We start from the raw sequence: 24,498 nt of genomic DNA, 5'->3' as shown, positions 1-24,498 counted from the left end.
ACAACAACCCATAGAGCGCAGTAACATCAACAAACTGTCAAATATTCCTGACATTTCAAAATAAGTAAGATTTCATACCACTTGTTTAAATTTACAGTATTCTACAGAACTGGTGACCTTTAAGAGAAATGTACCACAGTGAGGATAGTTTCTGACAAAATACTAAAATTAAACAAGTATAGTCACTACAATGATACTGTGGAAAGCCGGCAAAAATTTATAAATACAATTGACCCTTGGGTAAGTTCCCCCCTCTTGGTTACAGTTGCTTGCTCTGACAAGCTCTGCAGAACCATAGGAATGCATGGGAGATTGGTGTGAACGCTGCGGTTTTTGTCAAAATAATATTATGTGGGCTGGAATGAAGAGTGACAAAAAACATTGGATAAATATATTGTCAAAGAAATTGTTAAATGTGACAGGGCGGAGGGTGGGTCCGAGTCGTGATTCCGCACACCCGGCCCCTAATCAGGCTAATCAAGCCTCAGAGAGGGATAAATGCCGACTGGAAGCTGCAGTGTGAGAGAGAATTATGGGCAGCTGCTCTGTATGTGTTAGTGTGTGTATTTTTTATTTAATTAAATATTATTTATATTGTTATGCTGCGAGAACCGGCTTGACAATATAAATAATATTTTAATTATAAAACTGAACAAAAGGACAACCACACAAAGGTGTCGGACAACAATCTCTCTCTCTCTCTCTCTCTCTCTCTGTCTCTCTCTGTCTCTCTCTGTCTCTCTCTGTCTCTCTCTGTCTCCACATTGAGGGGGATGTGTACCATCTACCATTCTTTAATTATTCTTTTTAAATTATTATATTTTTAATTATTAAAATTTGGTAACATCATTGGCAGAAACAACTGCAGAAAACGAAATAGTTTTGGCAAAAACTAGGGTGAATTTTTATAGGGAGTCAGAGTTGTAGCCTTGTAGGCAGTGCTCTGACATATGGTACGGTATCTTTGTCAATATGTTAGTAAGGAGAGCAAAATCTTACCCAGGCAGTATGGTTTCTCATGGTTTTTATGTCGTTCTCGGTCGTAGCGATAACCATGGTAACAGGTGCATACCACACGGCCGAAATGATCGGTACACTGTTGTTCGCAAGGGGCCCCAGCACACACGTCATAGTCTGCAGACACAATCACAATCACACACACACACACACACACACACACACACACACACACACACACACACACACACACACACACACACACACACACACACACACACACACACACACTTTGGTAGCACAAATATAACACTTCAGATTTAAATCAGCAACATTGATTGGCAACCATAAACAACCTACACCTTCACTTTGTCTACACTGGATACAGTTGGCATGTTATGTCTAACTGGAATCACTATAATTTTCTGCTTGGTGTTAGACAATTTTCCTCTATGGATATACTGCGGTATAAACGGTATAGCAGAATCTCTACACATTTCTATATATCCAGACATACAGCCCAGCCCTAGTAAGTACTAAATAAATGCTCCAGTCTGGGAAGCCATTACTGCATTTTCTAACCCAAGAATCTTTCACATCTTTTCCTTTCCCCCCAATTTATCCTGAAAGAGCCAAAACATCCAAGACACAGCATGGAGTGAGTCTGGAAAATATGTGTCTGATTAAACTGGCTCTTTATGTGTTTCTCATCAGCAGATAGAGAGCAGGTAAGGACACCAGAGAACATAAACAACACAGAAAAAATAAGGGACAGTCTCAATTGCCCATTCCAGAAACCACTACACACCCTCTCAATGTGGCAGATCTTGGCAGGGTGGACTGCAGAGTGCAGACAATGAGTAAAACCTCATCATATTTGAAGCCCTAAACACAAGGTGGAGATGGTATTCATTATTCATGAGCTAATATACAGACCAGTTCCCACTATAAAAATACACAAGGATATCAGTGAAGAGTTTGAGTGTTAAATATGATACCAATCTCTCCTTTAAAAAATTACATTTCCAGTGTTTGTAAAACAGCATTATTCCACCTCAGAAATATTGCTAAGTTACGACACATTCTCTGTTGCTGATTCCAAAAAAACAATTCATGAGTTCATAACCTCAAGACTAGATTATTGTAATGCATTACTGGGAGGATGTCCAACGAGTTCAATAAATAAACTTCAATTGGTTCAAAATGCAGCTGCCAGAGTTCAGAACCAAGGAATATGATCTTATTAGCACCATATTATCGTCGTTACATTAGCTACCTGTTGAATTTAACATTAATTGTTAAAAATTCGGTTTACTACATACAAAGCTTTGAATCGTCTAGCTCTGCAGTACTTAAGTGACCTTCATGTTTATTATGATCACAAAATTCTGGCTTGTTAATGGTTCCTTGAATATCAAAATTCACAAAAGGAGTAAACTATGGAAAAGTCTCCCTAACACTATTCGAAATTGGCCCCCCACAGTGAGCCTGGTTTCCCCCAATGTTATTTTTCTTCAATAACCAACATCTTATGGAGTTTTGCATTTGCAAAGTCGCCTTCAGCTTGCTCACTTAAACACAATTTTCAAATCATATAAAATCAAACTACACAATGATCGCTCTAAGACTTTATAGATATGACGGTTTCATTGTTTTGTTTGTTAATGTATGATTTTCTGCAAAGCTACTTTGAAACGATGCGTGTTGTGCAAAGCGCTATACAAATAAAGACGACTTGACTTTATCAAGCAATCTTTAATTGGGTAGAAACTCTGCCAAGCTTTCTAATGTGTGCAGGAAATGTAAAAACAACATTAAAAAGCACTAGCTGAGTGATTTCCAAAAGGAATGATTTTGTTTCGATTGCTAATGGGAGACAAGGGAAAACATGTCCAGAAATATCACCGTGTGTTCAAGCTAGAGGCATTCAAACAGAGGAGAGGGGGGATCTTACCTTCTGGAATACACTGTCCCAGCACAAACTTAAAACCCTCACAGCACTTCTTTCTGAAAGAGAGAAGATAAATAAAACAACTTTACTAGCCCTGTATAATATAATCATTTAAGAAATACAGATTAAAGAGCTACAGAGTTGTATATAAACAGAAGCTAGATTTGTTTGCCCTTGTAAAATTAACTTTTACATGGCTAACAGCATGATGCTAGGGAGTTGTTTATGGTTGCCAGGGCCTTATGTGATTGCTAATGTTTTCTGAGAGTTTTTTTGGAACGTTACTAGGTGGATGCAAAAGGGGGTCACACACCGGACGAAAAGTACCGCATCATGGCTAGGACAGGACACGTTGATGGTTACAAAAGTTTTTGTACATTAAGAATGAGAAAGGTTAAGCTGATAGGTTTACATGTTAGTGTATAAACTTGTGTAACTGTGCGAACTGTACGATTAGAAATTGTGATGTTTATTATGCTAATTGGTTTGAATTGGTTTCATTCAAGCTGTCAACACAAATAATGTAACAGAAAATATATTGTTGAGGCTATATGAAAGATGCATATACACAATATATCATTCAGTGTTGACTAGAGTAAATAGTCTGTCCTTTGATAATGATTTGGGTCAAATTTAATGGAAATCTGAGAGATGAATTGAAATGGAGTTGTGAGTGGCGGCAGTGTGCCTACCTTAACTGAAAACTATTGTTTTGACTTTTAGAACATGCCATGTCATCCGCCAGGCACGTCCAATGTGCGACACCCCTTAAGGTGTTACTGGTCCAATTTAAAAGAACTTAGAGTCCTGCTTGGGTCCTTCCTTCAATGCAAGTCTTTAGGATTTTTCCACCCATTATATGATCCACCAGGTGGAAATTGTAAGATAAACTTTTAGAAAAGTAAATGGCACTACTATCATCAACAATCCAGGTGATTTTAAATATTGTTCATGTTCGTAGCTCAAAGGTGCAGGACATAAGACACAGTTTTATACTTAAGGCCTTAGCAAGCACTTCCAAAAATGATCATATAATTCTAATACACATGAAAGAACAACATAGGTGTATATAAACAGAAATAATACATTCAGGAATAGTTTAAAACATCCTGAAAAGCTGACTGGGGCCCCAATCTAGTCTGAATCAAATCCACATGCTTTATTAATGTGCTAAAGTGACTGTTCGGTTTTTGTAATTTTCATAATTGGATTTAATGTGATATCCATGTCCACAATATGAGAAAAAAGACAAAAAAAAAAAAAAAGAGCAAGAGGAAGAAAATGTGCTTTTTCTCAGCAGTGATGGAATGCTCACCTCCAAGGTAATTCATTAAATAATATCCCCCCTCAACCTTCTCCCTCTCAGAGTGCCCATTGTGGGGGCCATTCCACTTTCGGCATGATGAGAGAGCAACTTGCAAGCACTAACAAAATGACTCATGTCAACACTACGTAACAATGATTCCCAAATGCTTCACAACAATACAAATAAAAAAAATTAAAAAAAAAAGATATAACAAGTGGGACATCGAATTTAGATATTAAGTAATAACAACATTGTTTTCAAGTTTATTACTTCTGAATTTCATAAACTGTTGAAAGTGCAGACAGTTACTGCACTTCAGTAACTGTCTGGTTTGGTGCAGCTACTAGATCCCCTTCACCTGGCTTAGAGCAAACAGGTCTGAGGAGGATGCAGTCAACATGGGACTGCATCATATCCAGCAACATCTGGACAGACCAGGGACCCCCCCAACACCATCCCAGCTATTCTCCAGAATAACTTACACCAACTCTCTATTCCAACATCCATCTGTCAGTGAAGTACCAGCTTTCTGACAGACAGGCAGCAGCTAGTGAGACAAGGGGAATTCACTTCCAGCAACTGTACAATCAGCACAGGTGACCCCCCAGGGATATTTGCTCTCCCCACTACTCTTCTCCCTGTATACCAACGACTGCACCACCAAGGACTCCTCTGTCAAGCTCCTGAAGTTTGAAGACAATACCATTGTCATCGGCCTCATCCAAGATGACGATGAGTGTGTATACAGAAGTGAGTTTGATCCGCTAGCTGTCTGGTGCAGTCAAAACAACCTGGAGCTGAACACGCTCAAAAGGGTGGACATGATTGTGGACTTTAGGAGGAACACCCCAACACTGACCCCCTCACCATTCTAATCAGCACTGTGGCAGCAGTGGAGGCATTCAGGTTCCTGGGCACTACCATCTCAAAAGGACCTTGAGTGAGAGACCCACATTGACTGAAAAAGGCCCAGCAGAGGTTGTACATCCTTTGCCAGTTGAGGAAGTTCAATCTGCCACAGGTGCTGCTGATACAGTTCTACTCAGCAGTCATTGAGTCTGTCCTCTGCACTTCAGTAACTGTCTGGTTTGGTGCAGCTACAAAATCGGAAATTGGATATCAGAAGACTACAGAGGATTTTTGGCTGCCCCTGCCCTCCCTTCAAGAACTGTAGGCCATTCCATTCCCTTGCACTGTATATAACAGATTTGTATTTGCACTACGTATACATGTATGTGTGTATACACACACACACACACTACACACACACACACACACACACACACACACACACACACACACACACCAATTTTTATTCTATTTCTTATTTATTAATTTGTATTATTATCTCTGTCTTGTTGCTGTATTGTTGTACACTGGAAGCTCCTGTCACCAAGACAAATTCCTTGTATGTGTAAGCATACCTGGCAATAAAGAAGATTCTGAGCAAGCTCTGTTGGCCGATTCTGGCTACAAACCACTCAATATTTTAAAGGAGAACATTAAATGAATATTAGCATGTTACATTTTTATTTATATCAGTTTATAAACTAATCAGAAAATGAACAGCTAATATACTGTATTTCCAGACAATCACTTTTACAGTCATAAACAAAGCACATGGTGCACATCTGAGCAAGGCTTCAGGCTGGTATGCTTTAAATCATAGGAGCCATTTAGGTGGTCTGATTCACACAGGAAAACTTTATTGGTTTGTTTGATGTTCGAGATGAACATTTTGGGAACCGCAAATCACTCATACACAAACTCAAAAGCAAAACACAGTGAATCCTTACAGTATTAGGAGGTACTATCTATATCTTGATGTCCACAAAAAAAAACAAACAAACAATAATTTACTTTAGCTACATTGTGGGCTTGGCAGAGTTTAAAGCAACCATAAGGCAATCCTTTATAAAAATGACATTGCAAACATGTAAATACTTTAAAGATTTTAGCACTGCTAATTAGAAAACAAGCATGTACCACAACATCGCATTGAACTTAGACACATTAACTTGTTTTTAGGATATGTTTTTAAAGATTTTCAGTCTTTCCACATAAGCCTATTTTTTCTGCTGCATGTTACCCAGAACTAAATGGTATTATTATTAAGTTACAGTGTCAAGAACTTGTAGCATTCAGGCTATTGAGACACCGACTCCAGGTGTTTTCCTATTTCTACAATATGAATAAAGTTTCCACCAAGGGTTTTACAGTCTGATGCCATAAGAAAATCTTTATGTTCAAATGAAGCCATATGAGAACCTTTAAGTTCCTATGATATCACAGGAACTTCCTAAAAAAGGTACCCCTATGACAACATAGGAACTTGAGAAGTTCTCCTTTGGCATCAAACTACCTTAAGAGTTCTCCTATATGACATTGTAGGAAATGTTTTTAGGAACAAGGTTTCCTTAGGGAAATATATATAGGATGCCATAGGAGAACTTCTGAAGTTCCTATAATGTCATTAGGCCCTTTACCACTGCAGGAACTTAAGCCCGTTTTAGGTAATTTTAGTTAATATTTCACACATGAGGAACTATAGGTCCTCTTAGTCGTTAAGAGGGACTTTTTAGTTTCTACTTTGGGGTAGGTACTTCTACCCTCAGAAGGGGGACTGTGGGAGGTGCTGCAGCTTTTGTGATTGGTCAAACACGTATAATGCACAAAGCAATGAGAAATGTGAGGAGTCGGCAGCAACCGTGAGTAAACAAACTAGCTGCTAGCCCGCTATTTAGAGGACTGTGGTAATTTTGCAATTCTCTTAAAAATAACAAAATACTGGAATGCAGCAGCTCTCTCTTTTTTGTGAAACGGGTGATACTTGGGTGTTTTTTATGTTGAGTCATAAAAGCCTTTATTGTAAAAGATTGATAAATAGGATTATAGTGGATTTTCAACATGTTATCTGCCGCTTTCAACGTGTGCTGCATGGTTAAAATAGGTGCCTCATCTCTCCTCTTACTGTGGCTTCCGGATGCAGCACATCACAGCTCACGCACCCACTGTCAAGACTGTAACCTAAAGACACAGTTTGTGTAAAATAGCCTTAACAAAAGTGTAGCTCCTGGTGTTCCCTGTCTGTGTTGTTGGCTGCATCTGAAAACTGTAAAATGTTGCCTTTGGAGGATGTATTCAGAGGTAGCATGAAAATAAGGTGCTTTTCAAACTCTTCTGAAAACAGTCTCCTTAAAGGTTTCCATTCAATAAAAACACTGTTGGTTAGTCAATAACTAATTAGGCAACAAGTCTGCTACTCATATTTTCAGATGGAGCCGTTGATTTACTTAGTTAACAATACAACATCAGAAGAAAATGGTTGACACTAGATGACCTCATGATGGTTCTTTCTGTGTGTGCGAATACAAGAGGCAAAAGTGTGGGGTGTGCATTTACTCTTTAAGAGTTCTCATCTAGAAAGTTACTAAGGGTAAAGTACAGGGACTGTTTGTGGGAAATGGACTATAGGGGAACCCTTTTAAGTCATACAGGAACCTTTTAAGTTCCTATGATGCCAAAGGAGAACCTTAAGTTATACGGTTCTTTAGAAAACCATCTATGCACTGGTGCTTAAAGGGGTCATATAATGGTACATGCACTTTGATGTTGCAATCAAGTTGATTTTCAGTACAATCAAGTTGATTGTACTGAAATGTGTGTTGGCTGTGCCTGTACACAACCATCCTATTATGATAAAAATCCATCCAGTGTTTTTGTTTTAATCTCCTTATATATTTTCCCCTGCCTCAAATCGAGCCGTTCACGGTCGGATGCCCCTCCCAGGATTGTTGATTGACAGCAGTGTTTCAACACAGACCCGCCCTCGCTCGTGAGCGAGCTGTCAATCATAGTCCGTCATCATTGTTGATACACTGGAGCAGAATGGCGCCTAAGCGATTGTGGTGTCCTGTTCTTCGGTGTAATAACGAACACAGCAGTCATTTTGATGTTCCTAAATCTGAACCGCTGAAGACGCAGTGGCTGAGTTTTGTTTACGATGGGAATATTCCCCACGAGCAACGTCAATGCGTTCATGTTTGCGCAAATCATTTTTCACCAGACTGCTTTATAAACGAGGGTCAGTATAAAGCTGGTTTTGCTAAGAAGGGGCGGGGTGACCAAAGCTCATTATCATTTAAAGTCATATGCACTGATACGGCGTGCTGAAAACAGAGCTGTTTTGAGCAGGTAAAATTAGTGTTTTCTTAAAATACTAATGAGAATTTTTAATAAAAGTATATTACAAAGTTTTCATTTAGACCCTAAAGATTCATATTAACTTGTACAAAAATGGCATTATATGACTGCTTTAAAAAGACTCCAGGAGGGTTATACTTTTTTTTTGGATGATACCAAAAAAAAACAAAAAAAAGAACTTCATATATAACATTTTATACAGATCACACTGTGAAAAAGGAGATAGAAAGTTCTGCTGCTGAAATCGTTCTGTAATTACAGAAATTTTAACCACTGCCCCTAGTGGCTGATGCTGAAAATTGGTGCAAAAACAAGTTGTATTTTAGTTGTAAACTATGTAATACATGCAACAGGCATATTTGCACTAGCCACACTCCCTAACCGAAACCCCAACCCTAAACCTTGAAAGAAAATAAAAATTTTAGAGCAAAAATTCCAAACCTCGCTCACCACTGTTTGAGTGTGTGATTTCTTCCGGGTTTTTTACGGGACAAGAACCAGTGTCTCGGAGATTGCCAAGCATGTTTGAATTGATGCAAAAAATGTCTAGTGGGGATGCCACATGTCAGTAATTCAGCAAAACTGGGTTGATTTCACAGAACTATATGGAAATTCTGAAGCAGCATGTCAATTACAATTAAACATGTAGAATATTAAATGTAATATAAATACATTTTATAATCTCCAAAGATTAATCTCCAAATCAGCTATGTTAATTGTTAGTTTTTGATGAAAAGAGGATTCCCAATGGATTGCAAAGAAAGATCCCTAAATACTTTATTGTAAAGACCATGATAAAAGTCTGGGTAGGAGGGTCAACTTTCTGACCCAGGCAAATTCAAACTCGGCATAAGACGGCCAATGCTGCAACGCTAGCTGCAAAATCAACTGTGCAGCTCCACACAAATGCTATAACTCACATTTAATGTGAGAGATGGTAAAAACAACAGTGGTGGAAAGAGTCCTCAGGGAGGAATTGCTTGAGAAGGGGAAAAGGGCAGAAGAGGCACAAATCACCTGCCGTGGGAGGTGATGATGGGTTTGTAAGCAGAACAAGGTGGTGGTGATTTTCATACTTCCATGCATGTTTGTAGTCATGTGCACACAGTGGCTCACAGTGTTATATTCACTCTACCAAACTAAAATCACACATGTATACAGATGCTCACTTCCATAGAGACATTAGAGCCATAATCAATGCAAGGCATGTGCTCCAATTACAGCTGTAAATTTGCAACTTATGCATACGCTACTTATTAATCATGCAGAAGGAGAAAATCACAAAAGAGATCACTGTAATGTTGCAAATGTTTCTCCAAGACTCTAGTGGAGTCTCCTGCTTCGAAGATGTTTCTCCTGAGAAAACGTCCCATACAAAACATGCCTATACAAAAAAAAAAAAAAAAAAAGACACAATAAAGCACATAACTTCTCACCATAAACTCACAAGAGATCAAAATTTAGGCACATTCAGATCCAAAAGAAGAAACCTCTCTTTCTGTTTTTGTGGAATGCCGACACTAAAGCTACCCTAATCCTTTACAAAAACACAGATTCTGATATGTCCCCATCTTAACAAACAAACACAGCCACACACACACACACACACACACACACACACACACACACAGAGAGAGAACGACCAGAATTGACCCTGGACCTAAGTCTGCCGGGATATGCGTTCCAAAAATATTTTCAGAGCTTTGTTTATTGACTCTGAGCTGTTTATGCTCAGATTTCACTCCATCTGGGGCCTTCACATTGGTCACAGTTTGAGGGTTTGGAAATATTTAATTTGATAAAAATGTCTAAAATAAATAATATTGTGGAATACTATATATTGCTTGTCAGTTGATTACATTATTGGGCTAATAGAATTAATAACATCATATGCTGAATAATTAAAGCACATACATCAATATATGCAGAGAAAGCCAAAATAATTAAAAATATAATGATTCAATAATTATTTATAATTACATAATTATTAGAAATATATATATATAATACTTTAGATAATATACTTTATATAAAATATACATTACATTATTTAGGCAATACAAAAAAAGTTGCTTTAGAAGGTAATATTTTGTTTATTTCCATGACATTGAACAAGCCTATAATGGGTCTACAGTCCACAGCAATCCATTTTGTAATAAATGAACAGAACTTCTAAAACCACTTCAAAGAGTTCTCATCAAAAAAATACTCCACGCTTTGCAGATCTTTGGCATTCTAGCTGTCAGGTTGTCCAGATACTCCGGTGACATTTCACCCCACACTTCCTGTAGCACTTGCCATAGACGTGTCTGTCTTGTCGGGCACTTCTCACGCACCTTACAGTCTAGCTGATCCCACAAAAGCTCAATGGGGTTAAGATCCATAACACTCTTTTCCAATTATCTGTTGTCCAATGTCTGTGTTTCTTTGCTCACTCGAACCTTTTCTGTTTGTATTTATGTTTCAAAAAAGTGTCTTTCTTTGCAATTCCCCCCCCCAGAGTCTTCTCTTTACTGTTGTACATGAAACTGGTGTTGAGCGGGTAGAATTCAATGAAGCTGTCAGCGGAGGACATGTGAGGCGTCTATTTCACAAACTAGAGACTCTGATGTACTTATCCTCTTGTTTCGTTAGAGCCAGTTGTCCTTTGTCTTTGAAGACTGTAGTGTACACCTTAGTATGAAATCTTCAGTTACTTTTTTCCATTTTTGACCTAATATTGACCTTAAGACATGCCAGTCTATTGCATACTGTGGCAACTTAATAAACACAAAGACAATGTTAAGCTTCATTTAATGAACCAAATAGCTTTCAACTGTGTTTGATATAATAGCAAGTGATTTTCTAGTACCAAATTAGCAATTAAGCATGATTACTCAAGGACAAGGTCTTGGAGTGATGGCTGCTGGAAATGGGTTTAGATTTGATCAAAAATGACTTTTTTCAAATAGTGATGGTGCTGTTTTTTTACATCAGTAATGTCCCGACTATACTTTGTGCTCAGCTGAATGCCACTGAATTAAAGTACCAATTTCCTTCCGAAATAGCAAAATCTATAGATTATTCCAAAACTTTGGCCACCAGTATATATATATGATGTACATTACTGTGCAAAAGTCTTAGGCGCATTATATTTTTCACAAAAAAACATTTGTCATAAAATGGTTATTTTATATATTCTGCTTTTAGGAAATATACATTTTAGAATAAAATAAATACAGTATGTATCAGTATTTTGACTTTTGTGAAAGAGATCTGGCTGGCATGAAAGTGTTGATCAGGGCCTGTACCTTTAATAGAATTGCAACAGACAGGAGAACAAGAATTCAAGCTGGACCAAATCCTATAATATCCTAAACAGTCCCCGAAATGTTCAAACATGAAATCAAACTACAATGTATACATGACAAAATCCAAAACTATGTAAATATACAAAACTTCACAATGGCTGTAATACTTTGCCTTGAGCGACCACAGATGTTCTGTTGGATGTCTTTTACAGACTATGACAACTTTCACTAGTTTATATTATCTCAGCGACACATCACTGGTTTCATCTCAGAAGCTCAAAACTAAACTAAACTAAACATGTCTGTTTTGTGTAAGTGCTGAATGCATGCCTACATTCATGTGCTGTGTATACAGACCACACATGACAAAATAACTCAATGAGCAAAATTGTCAACATTTTTTTATCTAAAGATAAGGTCAATGACACTAGCATTTATCAACATGACACATATTAATAGTAAGTCTTTGAATCACTCCCCATATTAGAGAAGAGTTTGTCAGCATGGTTAAGGGCTGACAGCATGATGCAGGCCAGAGTCTCCCCTTGCAGGACCTCTGAGAGACACCCCAGTCTACTAGCGCCTCAATAAGTGCAATTAGATGTGCGATTACAAGATTAATTTTGCAATATTACACTCCTACACATGACAAGAACTCAATGCAAACGTGGATGTAAACTGTTGATTTTATGAACAAGATTTACACACAAGAAAATCTGAGATGTGCTTTGTTGCCATGATGCTAGAGTGGAAATCTAGACAATAAACTAAAGAAAAAAAAAAAGATATAAAATGCTTGAAATGTATTTCTGCACTGATCCAGATATCCTGGGATCGAAATGACTTTTCTAAGGATTTCTCATTGGTCTTTATTCGTTATCTTGTTCATTTTTGCTGCATGACTTTGTCACACACATGTTTTAATGCTACAAATTATTATGTTGATATAGCCTACCTATGAAGAAATGAAACACAATGCCACTTAACTCGCAGACCACAACAGCACTTACAATTTAACATCCTTTAGAGATTGCAGATTGCAATAAGATCATACTAAATGGCAGTGGTGTATTACAATGCGGTCTGATTGCTCTGATATGGAATGCATGTCTCAGTGGGGAATCCAGATGTGGACAAAACCTCTGGAGGATGAAATAGATTAGTTCAGGTTGAATCACAGACACAAGCAGTATACTAACCAAATCTATGTTACAAAAAAGTGAAGAGAGAGAGAGAAAGAAAATTTAATAGAAAGTCTACATAGTTGCCACTAACACAAATAAGGTTTGAAACTCTTAAAAACATTTTTTTTTTTTTCAACAAATGATCAATAAAGATGATGACCATCAAAAATGTGTGCAACAAAAACTGCCCATTTACATACACTCACCTAAAGTATTATTAGGAACACCTGTTCAATTTCTCATTAATGCAATTATCTAATCAACCAATCACATGACAGTTGCTTTAATGCATTTAGGGGTGTGGTCCTGGTCAAGACAATCTCCTGAACTCCAAACTGAATGTCAGAATGGGAAAGAAAGGTGATTTAAGCAATTTTGAGCGTGGCATGGTTGTTGGTGCCAGACGGGCCGGTCTGAGTATTTCACAATCTGCTCAGTTACTAGGATTTTCACGCACAACCATTTCTAGGGTTTACAAAGAATGGTGTGAAAAGGGAAAAACATCCAGTATGCGGCAGTCCTGTGGGCTGAAAATGCCTTGTTGATGCTAGAGGTCAGAGGAGAATGGGCCGACTGATTCAAGCTGATAGAAGAGCAACTTTGCCTGAAATAACCACTCGTTACAACCGAGGTATGCAGCAAAGCATTTGTGAAGCCACAACACGCACAACCTTGAGGCGGATGGGCTACAACAGCAGAAGACCCCACCTGGTACCACTCATCTCCACTACAAATAGGAAAAAAGAGGCTACAATTTGCAAGAGCTCACCAAAATTGGACAGTTGAAGACTGGAAAAATGTTGCCTGGTCTGATGAGTCTCGATTTCTGTTGAGACATTCAGATGGTAGAGTCAGAATTTGGCATAAACAGAATGAGAACATGGATCCATCATGCCTTGTTACCACTGTGCAGGCTGGTGGTGGTGGTGTAATGGTGTGGGGGATGTTTTCTTGGCACACTTTAGGCCCCTTAGTGCCAATTGGGCATCGTTTAAATGCCACGGCCTACCCGAGCATTGTTTCTGACCATGTCCATCCCTTTATGGCCACCATGTACCCATCCTCTGATGGCTACTTCCAGCAGGATAATGCACCATGTCACAAAGCTCGAATCATTTCAAATTGGTTTCTTGAACATGACAATGAGTTCACTGTACTAAAATGGCCCCCACAGTCACCAGATCTCAACCCAATAGAGCATCTTTGGGATGTGGTGGAACGGGAGCTTCGTGACCTGGATGTGCATCCCACAAATCTCCATCAACTGCAAGATGCTATCCTATCAATATGGGCCAACATTTCTAAAGAATGCTTTCAGCACCTTGTTGAATCAATGCCACATAGAATTAAGGCAGTTCTGAAGGCAAAAGGGGGTGAAACACAGTATTAGTATGGTGTTCCTAATAATCCTTTAGGTGAGTGTACTCAAAATCTATCATTGATTAACAAATGCTACTTAATTTAGAACATTTACATTGAAAACTGTTGAATTACTTAAGCACTTGATCTAGACTCCTGTGAAAGTTTCAGCCCAACCTCAAACAGGTGCATTTGCTTACAGGCAAAAAGAAAAAGTGGAGTTATTTTGGCTAGTTAAGTAGGCTTGAAATCTGTCAGACAGACAGAAAAAACAAACAAACTGGAAGCATTTACTTTAACACATGTCTGCTTTGATGCATTAACACTGAAAAGGAAAAATCTTGTTTTTCTTAAGCCTCTGCTAAATGAAAAATGGAGAAAATGCGCACTCCATGAATGAGTGGTGAGATTGCTCGACCACTACGTCATTGTGCAGGTGCATTGGGAGTCCCATTTGGTTTTACATAAACATACACATTTTTTTTCCTTTTCTGTGCAGCTTAAGCCGTTAAGGGTTTGTCTGACATTATTAGTAGGTGCGGTATACCTGTGCTCTCCCCTAATGTTGTATTTATTTAATTTCCCATGCTGATGGGGATCCGGTTACCAGGAGCAAATCAGGTCTGGATTAGCGTGACCTCAGCCACACATCCTGAGCTCTCAAGTCTCTAATTACCTTATAAACAGAGTTAAGGCCTGGAGTAAACACACACACTCCGACACTATGGCTACACTACATGAGTATGTAACATTTTTAGGTTATCTGTTTATTAATCTCAGCATAGCACCTGAATGTAATAGTCTGGGAAATTAATCATTGAATATTACATAAGACTACAATCTATTAAGCCAAGTACATTACAAACAGCCATCGACAATCACAGCTGGAGATCACAGGCTAAAAATGCATAGCAAAACACTAAATTTCTTTGACAATTAACATCCAGCTAATTGGCCTAGAGCCCGAGTCACTAGCAGCTGTGTAAGGAGTGTGGTCGCATTGTTTCATGAATTCATGGTGGGTATCTATCTCCCCCTTTCCAGAACAAAAACCTCTACAGCTGGAAACTGTAAATAACACAGACCTCCATTAACGTTTCACAATATATAATGAGCGTATAACTCAGCACATGCTTTGGGTATACGTGTGTGGTTGTTTGAAGTTTAAGTATTACATGTGGAAGGGTCTTATTAATGACAAGAGCATTGAGATGGGCCTCTGAAATTGTAACTGATTTTGTCTTTGCACTTATTGTATGTGCAAATAGCACTTTCCATCAATGGGGTACAAAACGGTGATTGGTGGTTTGAATCCCGGCCCACACGACTCCACATGCCAAAGTGTCCTTGGGCAAGACACTGAATCCCTAGTTGCTCCCAGTGGCAGGCTAGCACCTTGCATGGCAGCTCTGCTGCCATTGGTGTATGAATGTGTGTGAATGGGTGAATGAGTCACAGTGTAAAGCGCTTTGAATACCGTTAAGGTTAAAAAGGCGCTAAATAAGTGCAGACCATTTACCATTTACATAACATAACCAACTACTACATTTAGAAGCTTGATCAGCCCCAAAGTGCTTCGGCCCACCAGGAAAATGCACGGTATGCCAGATTACCAGTCCATCCCAGGGTAGGAGTCCTGAACAACACATGAGTCAATCATCAAGTCAACAGTGTCATAAAAGCACCACAAAAATGTTTTTTACATTAAATAATTTTTATTTGTATAGTTTTTCCCAATACACGTTGTTCCAAAGCAGCTTTACAGAAAATTAGCTGCAATGTTATTTAAAATGTCACAACGTCACACAGATTTTGCATGTTTATTAGGGGCAACTAGTTACAAATCAAAAAGGAAAATGGAAAATGCACACAGCAGTCATGCTCTGGTTTCAAAAGGTTAAGGTTTAGGGTGAGCTGGTAGGTTTCGTTGATTTAAAACTCGATAGACTATTTACCTTAAAGCTTACATGGGTTTGAGAGATAATTTTACTTGCTTTTGCGCCACACAGTGGACATTTTACCTCGGAACAGCCCCAATAAATGCAAGGAGATGCTTAATATAAATTGCAAAAATATCGCCACCACAATAGTGTAATTTTCATGAGATCAGGCTCTGTAAAACTAGATTACGAGTGGTCTTATTATACATTTATTTTACATCATTATTTTACATCTAGTTATTTCAGTGGAGCTCTGATGCATAGTCACCTCACCTTCTCTGCTCAAATGCTTAAAATAATCTTGATAATGTGGCACAGATCAACTGGCGCACACACACAAACAACCCTACATTCCACCACACTGACCTCAGATGTGGTTCCTCATTTTTCATGTCTCGAATCTCCCTCTCCGCACTGTAACACCACCCACTGGTCTTTTATGAGACTGGGGAGTCGTGCGCCCCTGGTAACCCACCGGACTAAAGTCTGGCTCTCTGCCAGTGTTTCCCACACTCACGGAGGCTTCATTTAACATTCTCATTAAAGCGCTTAAGAGTAGGTGCTTGTTTAGGTGCAACAGCCTGGAATATGGTCTGACAGAATCCGTCTGCCAATGCAAAGCTTGGGCTGTCAACATGTCAGACCTGCTGAAATGATGAGAAATGTTCTTATTAATTCAGAGTGATGCCGTAATGGGCATTTATCATGTCCAAAAAATCTGTGTTGGCATGCATTTTCACCATATAATCCGGTTATATTTCATGCATTTTTCTTTCATTATTTTGATTAAAAATTAATCTGACAGGGTGTGTGACAGATAAAAGTTTACATCTCATTTGAATTCCAGGGATGCTTGTCAATCACATTACCTTTTATGAAGTTGATAATCATCAGTGGGTCTTTGACATAATAATTACTTTTATTTAAAAAACTGTCAAAGTCAAATTAAAAGTTATTGGGTGGGGTATTTCTTTCACCACTACCCATCTAATAGGAGGCATCTAGTAACTGTCAAAAATATTTTCTTGAAGGCTTATGTTAAACCCCTGGGCATATTGTATTCAAATTACTAGGAATCCCAAAATTGTTATTTTATAATTTTTTTCCAGTTAGAAGAGTTTGATATCCATCACAGTTCCTCTGATATTCTAAGAATACAATCACAAGCCCTCAATGTGTAACAGTAGATCTGATGATGCTTGGCTGATCTTCTCCAATAACTCACTTCCATGTAATCCATGACAAAACACCAACAAGTTATCTGTCAAAACAAGCACTTTTAGACAAAACCGCAGAGGTGATTCAAGTGTCTTTCACGGTGTGCTGGTTACACGAAAGAGCAGAGAAAGTTAAAGCTCTAACCAGAAAGTTCAAGAGATCGTTCCAGGACTGCTGATGGAAAATACTAGTGTTTTGTCTCCAAAACACATTGCCTTCTGGGAATACTGTTACAGGAAGGCATAAATTACAAAGCAGAGTTAACTCTCAAAAACGCTTGGATACCTTTCCGTTCTCTATTTTTTTATGTCGCTTTTTTCTTCTTCCAAAATGTCATATTTGGAGGAACATCCTATAGCCCTGCTAAAAATAATCGCTTGCAAAACTGTATGATGCTTTGGAGACCAGCGAATGGCCTGACACGATCACGATTTGTAGATAATCTTTAGAAAGGACTGCACTTCGCATGGAAGGTATAATTTATCTACTCTTTTTCAACTGGAGTAGAATGTTTTCCTGGTTACGTTTGCCTTTTTGCTCCCACAATATAGTCCAACTCCAGCCAGCATGGTTGCCTTGGGACTCTAACATAAACCTAAAAGACTGAATTGACTTTGGCATTTATGATAGAATTGTACTAGGTACAGAGGACAAGGCGATTTGTCTTGAAAGAGGATATTACTCCACAGACGTACTGTGCACAGGTCGATGTCTGTTACAGACTCTAATCGGGCAACTTTTGCTCCCCTGTAATTCTGGATAAAATCTGTAAGCTTCTGTATATTCCAGACATGGAGATGTTGTCCAGCCAAGGTTTTAGTCGATCTCCATGGTGCACTTTACAGCCAAACAAATAACCAGTTCATACAAAAGTCATTGCATTGTAATGTTGTAATCTTGAGGGGCTTCTTGGGAACGTTGACTTACAAACAACTGTGATATAAGTGTGAGGAATTAACACTCATGTGTTTTTATACTGTCTGATGCGTTTTGTCACCACATTAAATGTAATGAAACCTGAAATATTATTTGCATTAAATCAAGCATATAACAAAAAGTGCATCTCTTTGTGAAGTGATTAAACTGAAAGTTTGTTAAAAAAAAAAATAAATCTTTCAAAGATTTTTTTCACCACCACATTAGTAAAACTTACATTTTACGCTCCAAATTACCCACAAAAATTCAAATGATGACTTTAACATTTTTATTCAGTGGATATTAGTACATTATTTTAAGTTTATACAACAAGATTTCGGATATTTGCTTTATCTGCAACTTCTGTCAGTAAGTCGTGTGGGCATTGTTATTGTTCGATGGCAAAAATGTCTAAATAATTACTAAATATTAAGGACCAAGGATTAACACACCTAGGAGATATATTGATGCATTATTAGACTCTTGTTTAAGTTTCTTGCTCGGTTTGACACTCCGTTTGAATTCTCAGTCTTGTCTTAACCAGAACAAACACAAATGTATATATTATACTTGCATGAATAGTTTGCTTAATTTAATATTGCCGCATTCTCAAGTGAAGCTTTGTCAGGATTAAGTTATTTTAAATCAATCAAAATCAAACCTTATCTTCTAGTAATTTTGTGCAGACACATCGTAGAGATATATCATGGCTACTGCCCACCAAAATATCATGATTTTCAGACAATTCTAAAATGTCATTGAAGAGAGACTCTGAAGTGTGCTTAGCTATTCCCTTTTGGACCTGGAGCCAAAATGTCACTTAGAATATGTATATAGTTATAGATTGAGGTATTTTTTTTTAATTATTTTTTTATTACAACCTGAGACTCGCGTGCAAAAGGTTTATGCACATGCTCACTGACATTGGAAATTGCTTCGTTCTTTGTTGTCCTGACAACAGTCTATGAGTTTTCGAAAAGACCCCCCAAACCCATGTGGTTGTCGTTAGATGCAGTTCTGCGACTGCTTTTTGCCAGGAATTGCACAAATCTGATATGGAATGATCTCTCTCCCACTCTCTCATTCTCTTCACACTCAGCAACCAATTTCTGTATCTGCACCATCTAAATACCACATTATTTCTCTTTTGAGCCCACAAACGATAGGTTAATTAAACCAAACACAGAAAAGATGTGTGTCGTCTTCAATACAAACACAGCCCATTGAAACCAAGAAAACAACCCTAAAATCAGTCTAAAATCTGTAGCGTCTGGTTTCAATATACAGCAGGCAGAGGAAGTCAAAGTATCTTAAGAAGCAAGTTAAGGAGGACTGGCACGGAATCTAACCTGCGTGATGTCTGCCGGAAATTACAGAGAACATGCCGGTCCATAAGCAGAACCCACGTTTATGGAACATCCTCTTCGGTGCCTTATACTCTTAACAAGAACCATAATGCAGCTCTGGCCTGAGGCCAGATCCACAGCGGTAAAACAGGTTTCCACTACTGGAACCCTAAACAGGCAGCCGATATTCTCAGTAATGGGTGACATTTCCAGTAAAATGTCAAGTGCGTGGGCTGACCACTTAACTCGTAAACTACGACACCTTTACTGCCAAAGGACATTCAGGTTTGGATATGAATGAAGTAAATGAAGTCCCTATTTTCAGCAAAAAAATAAATAAAAAAATAAGAGCTAAAAAATAGATCCAAATGTATTTAACTGGACACTTAGGCACTGAACTCTGGAAAACAAAGGTTTACAAAAAAAAAAATCATGAAAGTTGTTGCTAGGATATAAATTATTAAATTAAGGGGTAAATATATTAGTTACGACAACAAAGCAATATTAAAGAGACAGATTTCAGCTGCACAGATTTTAAGGTTAAATATTTTCTTTCTCTGTTTGACCAATGTCAAACAGAGGGAGTGTTCAGAAGGCCCGTTTAAAAATAATAATTCGTTTGGCAATTCCACTTGGTGATGCAGAAATTACACATCTTGTCTTTAAAGTATTTTCAGACAAAGAGGTTTTTCCTTTCACATCCAATTTTCAGAGAGTCTAAGGCATATGGGGTTTCAGATGACAAGCTTTTTCCCCATGATTTTGCAAGAAAACAGACCCATACAATCTGTACAATTTGCATGTCTTCAACCAAGAGCAGCATATGTCTAAGTGAGATCAGCTTGACTTGCAAGATTTATGTATGACCTGGCATGAGTTGCTGTTACTGCAAACTCCATATGACTGAAAAAAATATTAAAATTCAGAAGCATGTAAGATTACAATGGTGGTACAATATCAGCCATGCCAAACTGCACTAAAATGGGGCCCAGGATTGAATTATTTATTAAGCTTGAATGCCCAGCTGTGAGCAATAAAAGATTATTGGTAATGTAACCCTTTAAAGTGGTGAACATTTCAGATCCTGAGGACTAATAAATTATCATCTTGCTCCTAATGGGAGTATAAATTAGTTGTTAAAAAAAAAAAATTGATATGCAAGACAAAAACAAAATGCTTTGCTAGTGAAATATGCACAGTAAATCCCCTAACAGGCGAATGTTTAACCACCTAAAAGGAGAAACAAACCTAGTCTGTGTTTATTCGGAACCATGTCTAATTTCCTTAGCATACCCACATAAAGAGTCTCCTGACAAACTATGCTTGCCTTCATTATCCATTACATATCAATCATAAAATAGTACACATTAATGTCTTTCTATAAAATAAACATGAGAATCAAAATGAAAAATCATGGGATAACTTACACTGGAAAAAACTAAATCAATTATAGACATTAATGGCTGTGAGTTATTTTGAGTGGACAGCAAATTTACACCGTTATACAAGCTGTACACTCACTACTTTATATTGTAGCAAATTTCTTCAGTGTTGTCACATTAAAAGATATAATCAAATATTTACAAAAATGTGAGGGGTGTACTCACTTTTGTGAGATACTGTGTGTGTGATATATGTATGAAGGATACAATGATAAATAGCACCAAAAATATACACACTCCCTTATGCATTCATTTAAAAATGTACCTAAAGTAAAAATAAATAAAAACTAATTTCATGGACACGTTATGCAACAGCTACCCATTTTCAGACTTTACAAAGAGCCAATTCACAATAAATAAAAGCAATGAGAGTATCCACCCAGTACAATAATTTTACAGCATGAGTTTTAATGCTGCTAACTCAAGTATGGAAACCACATTTTTAAAACACCCAGTCCAGAGGGTGCACAAATGGGTCATGTTGATGCAAAATGTAGCCCTTTTATATTCCCAGGATATTCCTGAACTAAATCACAGTCTATCATTATGTCCACGGTTTTAGATCCATTAGAACACACTTAATGGAATGCATGCATACACCAGTGGCGGACTCGGGCTGTCTGTGCGGAAAATTGTTAATTTATATTTATTTTAAGTATAACTATACCTCTGTAATAAAAACACACAGGGAACTATTAACTATTTAACCATGTATCTCCCTCTCTCTCACACACACATACACGTTGGTGCAGCTATCCTTATGAGGACTCTCCATAGACAATTATTTTCATACTGTACTAAATATAAATTCTATCCCCTAACCCTAAACCAAACCCTCACAAAAAACATTCTGCATTTTTACATTCTCAAAAAACATAGTTTAGAGTGTTTAAGCGATTTGAATTATGGGAACACTAGAAATGTCTCCATAAACCACATTTATAGCATAATACCCTTGTAATTACCAGTTTGTAACCTAAACAATTTTTCTTCTTAAACCACCCAAACACACACATAATTTCACTGAGAATAAGCTGTATATTGAGGGGCTTAGTCTGAGTGGTGGAATCGGGATATAATTCTTCTTTTGGCCATGTGTTTGTAAATATCAATGACCTTGTTTCGATCAACTAGGATGTCCCGCTTAATGGATAGCTTCAGTTTAGAGAATGATCCCTCTACTGAACTGGTTGTCACTGGCAATGTGTCATATATTTTGAGGAGCCTAGTCTGGGTAGGGAAAACTGTGTCCACATCGTTGACTTTAAGACACCATAGCATTTTCTAGCATGTAGGGAAGCCTACATGGCACTGCATCACATTATCTCCATTGGAAGGGCACCCATTAGGGCACTGCATCATGTTTTCTGGCATGTTGGGGCATCCTAGAGGGCACTGCATCATGATTTATCTACCATAAGAGCATTCAAGAGGGCACTTTTGTGGCATTTTGTAATATAGAAACCCACCCACCCACCAGTGGCACACACACAAAATATGCTGACAAAAGTACAAAGCCCTATACATCATCAACCTGTGTCTCGACCATCCTGCTTTAATTCAGGCCAATGCTAACATCTGTTTCTCTTTAGGAAGACAAATCCTTAGAGAAGAATACATTCAAAGTATTGGCATCTATTCTGAAACCATGAAGGTGCAAATGAATATTGTCAAAATTACATTTTAAATAGGATAAGTGTGTAGCAAACACAGAACGGCAGCACTATTTGTCATGCACTTGGAAAGAGCCAATGGTTTGTCATCACAGTAGGGGAAGATTAAATGCTATTTTCCACCAAGAGTGGACCTGCATGATAATTTGGTATCGTCCTTAAAAGTCAAGGATGCTACTTTAACTTTGGCACTACGGAGCTTAATATCAATTTCACCAATAGTTTTACCACTAAAAATGTTTTTTAAAAGACTGTGAAATTAAGGAGCCAACAGTGTCGATGTAGAGCATGCTAGAGATTAAATATTTACATTTATGCATTTTGGCAGACGCTTTTATGGGACCTGTGATGTTTGTAAAAACAAGAGAAAAAAGGTAATAAGCAGCTTTGAACAATATTTCTAGTGCATTTCCAAGCAAGCTGTTATTTGTTTAGATTTTACAAAAAAAAAAAAAAGGTATTGCTATTATTTAATTGCGTTTACAAACATGGTTGCATAAAATGCTGACTATGAAATTAGCCTGCATACAAATTTGCACCACTATCACTTTCACCACAGAATGTTAACCAGAAAATGTACATCATTTGGTATGTGGTAGATATTACATTTGTTTGACGGGAAAAAAGGCAGCTCCAAAAAAGAAAATTATACAAAAAAAAAAAAATACAAAAAAAATAAATACAAATATATATACACATACACTCACCTAAAGGATTATTAGGAACACCATACTAATACTGTGTTTGACCCCCTTTCGCCTTCAGAACTGCCTTAATTCTACGTGGCATTGATTCAACAAGGTGCTGAAAGCATTCTTTAGAAATGTTGGCCCATATTGATAGGATAGCATCTTGCAGTTGATGGAGATTTGTGGGATGCACATCCAGGGCATGAAGCTCCCGCTCCACCACATCCCAAAGATGCTCTATTGGGTTGAGATCTGGTGACTGTGGGGGCCATTTTAGTACAGTGAACTCATTGTCATGTTCAAGAAACCAATTTGAAATTATTTGAGCTTTGTGACATGGTGCATTATCCTGCTGGAAGTAGCCATCAGAGGATGGGTACATGGTGGCCATAAAGGGATGGACATGGTCAGAAACAATGCTCAGGAAGGCCGTGGCATTTAAACGATGCCCAATTGGCACTAAGGGGCCTAAAGTGTGCCAAGAAAACATCCCCCACACCATTACACCACCACCACCAGCCTGCACAGTGGTAACAAGGCATGATGGATCCATGTTCTCATGTTCTCGCATACTGGATGTTTTTCCCTTTTCACACCATTCTTTGTAAACCCTAGAAATGGTTGTTGCGTGAAAATCCCAGTAACTGAGCAGATTGTGAAATCCTCAGACCGGCCCGTCTGGCACCAACAACCATGCCACGCTCAAAATTGCTTAAATCACCTTTCTTTCCCATTCTGACATTCAGTTTGGAGTTCAGGAGATTGTCTTGACCAGGACCACACCCCTAAATGCATTGAAGCAACTGCCATGTGATTGGTTGATTTGATAATTGCATTAATGAGAAATTGAACAGGTGTTCCTAATAATCCTTTAGGTGAGTGTATATCAAATTCTATATATTTGAGAAATGAAGGCTGAATAGACAATTTCAATTATAAAAAAAAAAAAAGAAAAAAAAAATATATATATATTTTCAGCCTAGTCTCACATATTGAACGTTACTTTAACTACATTTTGAAAACTG

At 37.9% G+C, this 24,498-nt stretch overlaps 2 protein-coding genes across 2 annotated transcripts in view; one reads left to right on the top strand and one right to left on the bottom strand.

The window, feature by feature from the left end:
• LOC127624804 (calpastatin-like) overlaps positions 1 to 24,498 on the top strand; it is a 711,053-nt gene that overhangs the window by 605,943 nt on the left and 80,612 nt on the right. The window lies entirely within an intron of this gene.
• LOC127624833 (collagen and calcium-binding EGF domain-containing protein 1) overlaps positions 1 to 24,498 on the bottom strand; it is a 57,655-nt gene that overhangs the window by 15,326 nt on the left and 17,831 nt on the right. Inside the window, exons 3-4 of the mRNA XM_052099785.1 lie at positions 2,912 to 2,964; positions 1,000 to 1,134 (exon numbers count right to left, since the gene is read on the bottom strand). Coding sequence (XP_051955745.1) covers positions 1,000 to 1,134; positions 2,912 to 2,964 — 188 coding nt within the window. The remainder of the gene's footprint in view (positions 1 to 999; positions 1,135 to 2,911; positions 2,965 to 24,498) is intronic.

Source organism: Xyrauchen texanus, chromosome 31 (genome assembly GCF_025860055.1).
Source record: "Xyrauchen texanus isolate HMW12.3.18 chromosome 31, RBS_HiC_50CHRs, whole genome shotgun sequence".
NCBI lineage: Eukaryota > Metazoa > Chordata > Actinopteri > Cypriniformes > Catostomidae > Xyrauchen > Xyrauchen texanus.
This window is presented reverse-complemented; position numbering and strand designations above follow the sequence as displayed.